At 36.0% G+C, this 12,401-nt stretch overlaps 1 protein-coding gene across 1 annotated transcript in view; it reads left to right on the forward strand.

Moving 5' to 3' along the window:
* The window catches only part of LOC127944774 (cadherin-11-like), a 77,795-nt gene that overhangs the window by 19,179 nt on the left and 46,215 nt on the right, over positions 1-12,401 (forward strand). Inside the window, exon 3 of the mRNA XM_052541018.1 lies at positions 12,063-12,357. Within this exon, the coding sequence (XP_052396978.1) occupies positions 12,063-12,357 (295 nt within the window). The remainder of the gene's footprint in view (positions 1-12,062; positions 12,358-12,401) is intronic.

The following is a 12,401-nucleotide window of genomic DNA, read 5'->3' on the forward strand; positions in this document are numbered from 1 at the left end:
ACAAGTTTCGGAAAGTTTTTTTCGAGTATGGCTCTGTGTGACGTTAGATGGAGCGGAATTTCCTTATATGGGTGCTAAGAGCACTTCTGCCGGAAGAGCGCACGCTCCCGTATAGCAGAGCAGAGAGAGCACAACAGACTTCACTGATCAGAGCGAGAGCGTCGCGAAATGTCACAAAAGAAGTGTGTTTTTGGTTGTCAGGGCAAGACAACCCTGCACAGATTACCAAAAGAGAAACAGCATTAAGGGACCAGTGGATGGAGTTTATTTTTACAGAGCATCAACGGAGTTGTGCAAGTGTTTTTGTTTGTTCCCTGCATTTCGGATTGCACATCGTTTATTTCTTAAAGATAATGCAGTCCCAACGGAAAAGGGTCACGATTGTGTGTTGGAACCACATGCGGTGATTAAAACTGCTTCAAATATCTCTGTGTTGTTAACTTAGCTATCAGCGCGTAAGCACATCAAGTAAACAACATGCGATGTTGTTATCAAACTGCACTTTCCACATGTACAGCTTAAAAAAAAAAAAAAAAGACGACATAAAGTGGAACTTAGTCATTTTCCAAAACCGCTAAGCAAATATATACAGTTTCAGTACATACCACATAGCATACCGCCTTTGCTGATGCTGCTCTTGTTAAATTTCAGCCTCTGGATCTGTGTCACAGCTTCCAAACGCTCTCAACTCAAAAGCCTACTGGCACTCGTGATTCTTTAGCTCCGCCCACATGTCACAACTCCAGCGGCTCAGGTTTTTCCGGGAAAAATCGGTACAGACTATCTTTCTCTTATAAATATAATACAAATAAAGACTTTTTGGAGTTATGAAGGATGCAGTACTACTCTATAGGTACTCAAGATTAACAGGATATTGAGTGAAAACGAGCATTTCACCCCTCCTTTAAACTGTGTTCCGAAGATGAACGGAGGTCTTACGTGTTTTGAACAGCATGAGGGTGATTCATTAATGACACAATTTTCATTTTTGGGTGAACTATCCCTTTAACTTCTTGAGAAGTCAAAAGCTGCTTGTTTGTAAGAAACAAATCCTTCTTCCATTCCTCTATACGCCACTAATTGTTTTACATTCATTTCTGCCCAAAACAAAACTTTCAATGAAGATAGATTGCGTATGGCCTTGATAAAGCCTAGGCTACATGAAGAGAATTTGCATGACAAACGTCACCCTATCTAATCTTTCAGTTTGCACAGTTGCATCTTTTTTATCGTATAAAGCCATTGATGTCACTTTTTTTTTAACATTGTTTTTGACTGTGCAGTGATTTTTACTGCCACTTAGTGGAGATTGCACCTCATTTGGAGCTGACTGAACTTAGCCTTGTGCGAGCAGAGCAAAGTGTTTTTGTGTGATACTTGTGCTTTTTCCACCTGCAACACATGATGCTGCTTTTTGTCTAGTGTGCAATGTATACTATTGTAGTATTAATTCATACTTTATAGCTTTTTTATGATTTTAATTTTATTTTAAGTTTTAGTGATTTTGTCAAGTGATTTTTTCTTTAATGAATTTAATGCACAATGCATTACACCCCTGGCTCTTAATGCATTGTGTTTCCTCCTAAATTTACAAAGAATACACAGAGACTATAAGAATCTATAGTCCTATAGTGACTATATCACTATAGGAAACAGATATGTACACAGAACACATGTTGTCCAGGAACTGTATTGCTCTGCTTACAGACCATGTGTTGAATCTGACCACATGCTAAGATTGGCTTCAGCTCTGCTCATGGTCTAGTGATGGGCAGGCTTACTGCCTACACTTCAATTATGACCCTCAGCTTCACACACAAACACACACACACACACACACACACACACACACACACACACACACAGCAAAGAGCTGCCAAAAGCTTCCAAAAGTGCCAAGCCTGAGAAAACATTCATAAACCCAGCACTACTAGCTCAGGGCCGCCAGAACCATCTCTAACTTTCCCTCCTCAGTAATAGCTCAAGCTAAACAGTAACCTGCCAACTAATGGCAGGATGACAGAATGCACACTGCCTCCTTCAGCACTAGTATTCAGAGTTTTAATCTCAGATGTGTTCAAAATTGCATATTGATATATTACTCTTTTTTTTCTAAATACAGAAAGATTACTTGCCAAAATGTGCATTATAAAGGCACTAAATCCAATAAAGTAAAGTGTTCAACTCGACCATTTACGACCTTCTTCTGGTGTGTATACTTTCAAGACAAACAGCTACTAGTCAAACTAGCAACTGCAATGCAGTTTTAATTATTAAGAAAATGATAAATTAATAATCACTCAGAAACTAAAAAAGGAAATATATATATATATATATATATATATATTTTTTTTTTTTCAGTAAGGTTCTAGTGGTAAGTAATAATTAAATAAATGTATTTTAAAGTGTATAAATTATTGATTAATTAAAACCATTCAATAAATAATTTAGTAATTCTCTTTTCATTTATTTACATCTATTGCTATATTTTTTATTATGATGATTATTCTACAGCATCAATAAACATTACAGAAACAACATCAGAAAACACGTAATAAAAATATAATAATAATAATTAAAAAAATATTAAGAAAAAATCCAATCATCCGGCAGATTATTTTATTTATATTATTTTATATTATTTATTTGTATTAAATTGCCATATAGTATAATATAAATGGTCTTCTTATTATTATTTTAAAAATGCATCAATATTGTTCAAAAAAGGTTTTAAAATAAAATTTCAAATGATTCTGCAAGACACTTGAAGCTTGATACTGTATTTTTTTATTGCTTTATTTTAGTTTTGTGTTATTATCTTATAACAAAGTATCAATAAAAATAAGAGAATCTCTTTAAAAAAATGTTTAAATAAAATACACATTTAAAAATATAATAACAAATGATTCTACAAGACACGATGCATCTCAGACTAGCAGCTGCAATCAGATAATCAGCAAACGAAAGAGAAGGCCAAGACAGGGGAACGTGTGTGCAGAAAGAAACATCACAAACTGCTGCCCACGTCTGCTCAACCACTGTCTCATCCAGATTCTTCAGCTCGCTTTTCCATTCTGTGCAAAATGAGCACAAGCTCTTATTCGGTGTTGTTCGGTGACATGTTGTCAGCAGCTAAAGCGCCATGATTTTACCGTGGGTACAGGGTGTTATTAAGCATGACGTGAAGTGGCGGCAACAGCAATCTGATGAAAGACACCAAAGAAGACTCGAAGTGAAATGTAATGGAATAAAAACAACTCTTCCACCAAATCATACACTGCGTGAGTCTAATCTCAGGCAATTGTCAAGCAATTGTTTTTTGTGATAGTTGTTTCTGAGTCCCTTGTTTGCCCTGAACAGTCAAACTGCCTGCTGTTCTTCAGAAAAATCCTTCAGGACCCATAAATTCATTGGTTTTCAAGCATCTTTTGTGTATTTGAAACCTTTCCAGCAATGACTGTATGATTTTAAGATCCATCTTTTCACACGGAGGACAACTGAGGGACTCATACGCAACTATTACAAAAGTATTTTTGTATTACTTGTGTATTGTGTTTATCTTTATTATTTATTTTGTCAAATTAATAATTTGATTTTATCCATCCATCCATGCATCTATCTATTATTTATTATTTAATTATTATTTAATTATTTTATGAATTAATTTACAGAGCCAGTGATGGTAAAAAAAGAAAAAAAGAAAAAACTTTACCAATTACATAATTTTTGCATTTCATTTGAAAATGCAAGTCAGAAAACGTACACTTTTGCGAACCTTTCCCGTTTCACTTCTGTATTGTGATCTATTATTTCAACAGGGAAAATTGTAGGATGGAGCTTTTTGATGAGTTGCGCACAATAAGACCAGACCAGTGAATAGGGTCCATTTTGACTTTAAATAAGTGCACGTCTGTGTTAGTGTGCATGTTTTGACTGGTTAGAGTAATAGGCAGTGAATGCGCTTTGACATCATGCTCATGCTGTGTTCTGAAACTCACACACGCGTGAACGCAGACCGCTCAGCCCGCGGCTTCATGTAGCTCACCACAGAGAGAGAGAAAGAGAGGCTCCTCTAAGCTGCTCTTTGATGCCGTGCTCTTTTCCTCGTCTGACACACACCAATGTTTGCTTTACTGCCTCCCAAAATCAACCAAGCGTGCCTCCTGTGCGACCCCCTCAGGACAGGAAGTCTCTCTGACTGCAGGAAGTGTAAATCTTTCCCACTTCACATCACTCGGGGCTGAATTTGTCTTAAGCTCCGCGCTCTTAGGAATTCAAGGATGAATTCCCTGAAGTTCAGAGAACATTTGTCAGTGTGTGGGGTTTGAGACCACTGTCAGCGGGTTTGCAAATATATTACAAAAGCTCCAATCTTCCGAAATGAAACAAGGAGGAATATTGAATTGTTTTCTGTCTGTCACGGCGGTTGCTTGTCAGATCGTAAGGTTCGACCAATGAGATTTTGAATAAAAGCCAAGGCAGGCTGTGTGTGACATCACAGTGTGTCTTTTATGTCTTTTTATATTAAGACAGCTCACAATGGGCGGCATTTTATATTTAGCGGTCACGTCACGTAGTGACATCCTCATTGATATGTGAAATTGAAATGTTGCTGCACAAACTCAAGCAAGATTTTGCCTGTAAAAAAAATAAATAAAAAAAGGAAAATTATGTCTGAAGTGAAATCTGCTCATTTATCAGAGCATGCTCAATATGGGCAAAAGTATTGGGACACCTGACCATTACATCAACAGACATCATGAATACATAAGACATTATAATGAATTTAGTCCCCCTTTTGCAGTTAATGACAGCCTCCACTCTTCTGGGAAAGCTTTTCGGAAGATTTTAGAGTTTTTCTGTGGTAATTTTCTTTCTTGGTCTTGCCGCTCTGACTGGTGCTAATATCTATTAGAGCTGATTTTGAGATCTACTCGCATGCTTTGTTCTGTGTTATTCTCTCTTTCTTTCTTCAGAAGAGCAACGACTCCTCTGCCTCTCAGTGTCACACATGCATGCTCTCTCTCTGAGTACAAATGGCTTCAGAGTGCATTAAAGAAAAGCACTCGGCGTACCTCAGAGCTCTTATTATGATCAAAAGCCTTCATGCCTCTCAAATTTTCAACCAACCAGTGGATGTTACGAGTGTCTCAGGCAGTGTTCACAATACCATACTATCACTCTGTAAAGGTTTTACAGAAAAAAATAAATATATTTTACAGATTTTTCCTTGTTTCAATTATGATATTTTATTTGCATTTTACAGTTTTTGTTTGGCAGCCGTAGCGGCCAGTCAATTACCATTTTTTACGGGACCTACTATTATTATTTTTTTTACAGTGCATGCAATGCTGAAGAGCAGCTGATGTATTCAATAGCATAACAACAGTTCAGCTGTTTTCAAAATACTGTTGTTTCCAAAAACATGCTACTTTTCTCATTTAGTAGTAATTTGTTTGACAAAATGCCACATTGCTGGTTTTTAATGTCACGTTGTATTGTGCACACATCTTTTACAGTCTAGCGAGCTGAGGAAATAATGAAACACTCTCCCTCAAGTCTCCCTTTCAAGCCACTTTAGGAAATTCAGAGTTGTTCAGATCGTTTATGTAAATTACTACATTTTTACAACACTCTTTAAAGGGGGGGGGGGGGGTGAAATGCTCATTTTCACTCAATATCCTGTTAATCTTGAGTACCTATAGAGTAGTAGTGCATCCTTCATATCTCCAAAAAGTCTTTAGTTTTGTTATATTTATAAGAGAAAGATAGTCTGTGCGATTTTTTTCGGAAAAACACGAGTGGCTGTAGGCGTGATGTGTGGGCGGAGCTAAAGAATCACGAGCGCGAGTAGGCTTTTGCGTTGAGAGCGGTTGGAAGTTGTGACTTTACCGTGAGGAAAAAACCATCATCCAAAACAAACCATGGCTAACAGTCAGATTCAGCGTATATTTATGATCCAGAATCAGATCCAGAGGCTGAAACTGAACGAGAGCAGCAGCAGCAACGACTACAACAGCGTCTATGTGGTATGTACTGAAACTGTATATATTTGATTATGTAACCCCTCTCTCCCGGGTCCTTTCTGATGCTCCGAGCACTCGCTCCGAGCGGGGCTCGAACCCAGGTCTCCTCTAACAAGGAGGCTAAATGGCTACAGCCACTAGCGTCTGTTGCTAGTGCGTCTCTTGAGATCGGGGAAGTTTACCTGCACAGCCACTACTCGCTGGCCTCCGTTACACTTAGCGGTTTTGGAAAATGACTAAGTTCCACTTTATGCCGTCTTTTTTTTTCTTTAACGGTCTACAAGAGGTTTACTTGATGTGCTTACGCGCTGATAGCTAAGTTAACAACACAGAGATATTTGAAGCAGTTTTACTCACCGCCTGCGGTTCCAACACACGATCGTGACCCTTTTTCGTTGGGACTGCATTATCCTTAAGAAATAAACGATGTGCAAATCCGGCGTCAAACTGGGCCTTGTTTGTAAAACAAGCATCTTCGAAATGCAGGGGAACAAACAAAAACACTTGCACAACTCCGTTGATGCTCTGTAAAAATAAACTCCATCCACTGGTCCCCTGATGTTTTTTTTTTTTTTGGTAATCTGTGCAGGGTTGTCTTGCCCTCGCAACCAAAAACACACTTCTTTTGTGACATTTCGCGATGCTCTCGCTCTGATCAGTGAATGTCTCTCCACCTCTGCTCTGCTATATGGGAGCGCGCGCTCTTCCGGCAGAAGTGCCCTTAGGACCCATATAAGGAAATTACGCTCCATCTAACGTCACACAGAGCCATACTTGAAAAAAACTTTCCGAAACTTGTGACAAACCGGAAGGAGTATTTTTGTTTCAAACGTACAACTTAATTTTTGAAACTTTGTCCATGTTTAGCATGGGAATCCAACTCTCTAACAGTGTAAAAAACTCAGTATGCATGAAATAGCATTTCACCCCCCCCCCCCCCCCCCCTTTTAAATGTCAACCTACAGTATGCAATGAATTACTTGAGTTCTGTGTCATCTTAAATCACATCAGCTTATGTGTGCGTGCATGTGCACATTAAACATTAAAAAACTTTTTGTTGTTGTTTTTTAATTGATTTGTTAGTAATGTACACTATACCATTTTAAACTGTAGGGTCAATAATAAGAAATTTTACTTTTATTCTATACGGACAGATTAAAATGATCTAAAGTGACAGTAAAGACGTTTATAATATTACATTATAATAATTTGAATTAATGCTGTTCTTTTAAACTTTTTTTAACCTGGATCTTGGAAAAAATGTATCACAGTTTTCACAAAAATACGCATCAGCACAACTGTTTTCAACATTGATAATTAAAGATGATTCTTGAGCATCAAATCAGCATTTTAGAATGATTTCTGAAGAATCATGCGAGACTGGAGTAATGATGCTGAAAATTCAGCTTTACAGCAATGGAATAAATTACTTTTTCAAATCTGTTCAGATAGAAAATAGTTATTTTAAGTTGTAATATTATTTTACAATATTTTCTGTATTTTTTGTTCAAATAAATGCAGCCTTGATGAGCATCAGACACATCCTTCAAGGACATTTAAAAAGTCTTCTCAATAGCATTTAAAAAGTTATTGTCATATTTTTTTTTAGCATCAACTAATTACTTTTCCATAGACTATGCTGCAAGCCATTATAAACAAGCCATTTTATTGTGTAATTTGAGCTAAAATATAGGTTTAAAATTTTTGTCTTTGCTCATTCAGAACTATACTTTTACAAACACACACATATATATATATATTTTTTAATAGCATTGCAAACATAGCACCTGTGTGAATTAATGCAGGGCTGTTCCTTCAGCGACTATGTGTTCCACTGGAGAATGAGTGTTAATATGGGATTATGAATCCATGTTCTTACCTCACTTATTTAAAACATTCTGACAGCTTGTGCACTCGTATTCTGCTATGGCTGAGCGCTGCCATCTCTGAATATACAGCTCTGGTCTGACGTATGCAAATGCATCTGTCTGTGTGTGTCTGTGTGTTTGTGTGTATTATGGTATTTTCAGAGCTAATTTGTAGATTTAAATATACATGCTGTCAGATGCACAGCAGTACAGTTCTGGTGTTTATGAGGTGATGAGAGAAAATGCACATGATAATGAGGGATGATCAATGCACAGATCGCTAAATCCAGACGGGTCCAGCAATGCATGTATTTCTACAGTATATATTTATGTGTGTGTGTTTCTGCAAGAAAAAAATGGCTAATAAAAACTTAAATAATAATGAATAATAAGAATAGAATAGAAAATAATAGAAAATAACAAACAGATTAGAATAGTTAAGCCAAAAAAGCACTTTAAGCACAATTAATTTATTGTTTTATAGTCTTATTGTTTTTAATAGCATTGTTTTTTTTTTTACAGTTGATCATTTCCTAGTATATGTGCACTACAGGGCTGGCTGTATGTCTGTACTTGCTGTATATTTGTGCAGGATTGAGGATGTGGGAATGTGTTTGACGCCATGGTAGTTGAGAGTCTAAAAAGTACAGAGAAGTGGGTTGGAGAGAGTCAAAGAATTGAAAAAGAAAGGAACAAGACTGAAAGGTGTCACTGTTTAAGACTAAAAGCAGGGGTAAGAGGTTTTAGACGCAGGAGGAAAGAACCTAAGAGCTTCTTTAATCGCAGGCTCCCTCAACCCACTTCAGTTTCCCAGCATGCCGAGCGTTAGTCTGATCACAGGATGGGAAACCACTGCAAAGTCTTCTTCTGACCACACACACACTCCTTCTGTACTAAAGTACTACTCCAAAAACTGTGAGAACAAGACAAAGATAAGAAGACCAGACTGAAGGATGAATAATCAGCTCACTTTCTCTCTCGCACACTGACCCAGCTTAGAAATAATAACTTAATTCCTGTTAAACTCTCCTCTCACACACTTACAGATGCAGACAAAGACGGAGTATGAGCTGTCGAAAACGTGCGGGCTACATAAGACTGGAAGATGGATGGATAAACATGACAGAGGGGTGTTAGATGAGGGTTACCCAGATGGACAAACAGAAAGAAAGAGAGAGGGAGAGAGAGAAACAGATGGACAAAGAAGCAAACAGCTGAGAGGAGAACATGAGGAAAAAACAGATGGACATGTAGACTACCATTATGTGTGTGTGTGTGTGTGTGTGTAGGTGAAGGGGAGATCCAGAGAATGTTGCTTCAATCTACAATAGTTTACAGCTTTTTGTAAGTAGCCTGTAATGTCAGACTAAGCATAGCAGTGCCACTACATTTGTTCAATACTGTGACCGTAATTCAGCTTTATTTTATTATTTATTTTATGTGTAATGTAATGTTATGTTTTATGTGTTATGTTGTTGTTGTTTTTTTTTCTTTTTTTGAAGACTGCTTAAACCAGATAATATGGAAGGCTGTTTCCACCACTGAATAAAAAATAATTGACTTTTCATCTTAGAATTCTGACTTAATAACACAATTGGGAGTTAGCTCAGAATTGTGAGAAATAAATCCACAAATATAAGTCTCCCCCCCGCCTCAGATTTGGATTTTATAACTCGCAATTGCAAGTTTAAATCCTGCAATTTTGACGGTATATATTGATAACTGTGAGATGTAAAGTCAGAATTACGAGATATAAAAAGTCGTTTCAGACTCAATTCTGACTTTATATCTCACAATTGGAGAAAAAGTCAAATGATTGTGTTTTATTTTTATTTATGTTAAATTTGTAAAAAAAAAAAAAAGATCAGCAATTAAGTAATATAATAATTAATAATAAATAATTAAGTTATATTTGACCATTAATTAATTAATCATTATTTTTATATGATTAATTTAATATTAATTTAAAGTTTTCATTTCATCTGAAGTAATAACCATAAATTGTCCAGCAACAATAAGCCATTGTAAAAGATAATAAAATATATATATAATAATAATATAATATAATAATATAATAATTTTTTTTATTAACCATTCATTCGCAGCTTAAAAATTCAAATGATAGTTTTAAATGTGTGCTTTATATGAAATAATTTGGTTATTTAGTTAATGCTACTGCTTTTAAAGTTTGAGAATTCTGCTAGTCAAATAGAGAGAACAATCAAAAACGTCTTTTGTATGTAGCGTTGAAAACATCTGATTAACTGTAGTTAATCAGTTTGTTTTTACAGGTTATACAAATGAACCAATTCAATAAAGGATTCAGTGATTCTTTTGTGTCCATGTTATGTCAGTGAAGTTCTTATGCAGTTTAGGTCTTTTTCCCCCGGGGTAAATGTGTGTGTGTGTGTGTTTGTGTGTGTCTGTGTATGTGTATATATAATATCAACCAAGATTTTTTATGTCATTTAATCATTATTTAATCAGACTGCCAAGAGTTAAAATGATTTTCTGGATTAAAAATGCTAAATAACTATTTTTTTCATTATTTATTTGGAGGGATGACAGGCTGTGTTTGGTTATGCGTATCATATTTAAATTTAAAGTAGACTGCGGTGTTCAGTGAACACTGTGCAGCTTGTATTCTGTTCTGTTTTTTGTAGCCAAAGCATGTTTGGTTTTACAGGTTTATTTGACACATTTATGTTCATGTTCCTCACAGTTCCCCGTGACCTTATTGGTCGGCTGAGCTAATGAATTTTCTGCCTGGCCAATCATCAACCCCCTATCAGTCCAAAAACACCTGGAGTGACTCGTATCAGGCACACTGGATATCTGGATAGTGAGGTCTTTTTAGCCCCTGGTGTAAGGTGCCCTTTCACAGTGATCCTGGATCAGTCTGCCCAGAGCTCAACTAGAGCAATTATGACTTTGTCAGAAAGTATTAAAAGGGAAATCCTTTTTTATTAGTACTGGCTGCAAAAACAAGGAAGCCATTAGTTTATTACGGACAGTTTTTCACAATATCATTTTTTTATACTCTGATATTAAATTTGTGTGGTTTGGCCTTAGAGGATCTCAGTTACAGAAAACTACAAACACATCTCATTACCTCATGAGTTATTTATTCACATGGAACCAGTCTGTCTCTTGAGTCATTATCTTCACGGGATGTTTTTAGATAAGAATATTAGCCAAGTGAGAAAATAGCATTAGATTTGGTAACACCTGCTGTAGTGCCTGTGAATAAAATGCATTATAAATTTAGGGAATATTGCTCTTCATATCTCAAAGTCTACTTTAGATCTATCTGCCATCTTTCAGGTATGCAGCAAAGATTTATGAATATACTGTATACGTGTATATGGCTTAAGAAATTTGTTAAAAGTTTTGGTTTGGTAAGATTTCTGTTATGTTTTTTAAAGAAGTCTCTCATGCTGACCAAGGCTGAATTTTATTGATCAAAAATACAGAAAAAAAATAATTTTTAAAGCATATTTTAAATTGTAAGTTATTCCTGTGATGCAAAGCTTTTTCTGTTTTGCAAATTTGCTACTTAAGAAATATAAGATTATTATCGATTTCCAAAAATGTTTATTATTATTTTATTTTATGGAAACCATGATACATGTTGATACCTTTGATCAATTTAATGCATCCTTGCTGAATAAAATTATTATTATTATTATTTAATCATACAGATCACAAACTTTTCGACAGTACAGTATATGTGCTAACAGTAACAGAGAGACTTGATTATAATATTTAATCTAATACAAGTCTGAATTTTCAATCACCCCTAATATTAAATGACAGCATGCAAAAAAAAAAAACAAAAAAAAAAACAGATCATATAAATATTAATATGAATGAATCACTTACATTTACACTTACATTTTATATGGTAATTCTTTAAGCAGAGAGGAATAATATGTTTTTTAAATAAATGAATTACGATAAAGTATACTGATAAGCTGGTCTTCAACCAAATTATAAGAATTTACTACATTATATAGCCTATCATAGAAAGTAAAAGCAGTTGGAATACAATACATACAGCATTATAAGTGCCTATAATGTGCATAGAGACTTCTAAGAAATGGAATTTATTGATTTTGAGATTTTTTTTACATATTTTGTGTTTTCTATCATTTATGCATTCCTCCAGCTTCATTCGAGTGTGGACAGGGGTGATGGACGAACCAAATACATATTAAAAGGTGAGGGGGCTGGTTCGGTGTTCGTTATTGACAGCAGAACAGGGAACATCCACGTCACCAAACCCCTAGACCGTGAGGAAAAGGACCAATACCGCCTTATCGCCACGGCAACAGACCGGCAGACCGGCCGAGCCCTGGAGCCTTCATCCCAGTTCATCATCCGTGTGCAAGACATCAATGACAACCCACCGGTGTTCCAGGACGGCCCCTACAGCGCCACCGTGCCTGAGATGGCCAACATCGGTACTGCGCTTGACTGCACACACGCAAATGCTCTCTGACTGCTG

Source organism: Carassius gibelio, chromosome A23 (genome assembly GCF_023724105.1).
Source record: "Carassius gibelio isolate Cgi1373 ecotype wild population from Czech Republic chromosome A23, carGib1.2-hapl.c, whole genome shotgun sequence".
Classification (NCBI taxonomy): Eukaryota; Metazoa; Chordata; class Actinopteri; order Cypriniformes; family Cyprinidae; genus Carassius; species Carassius gibelio.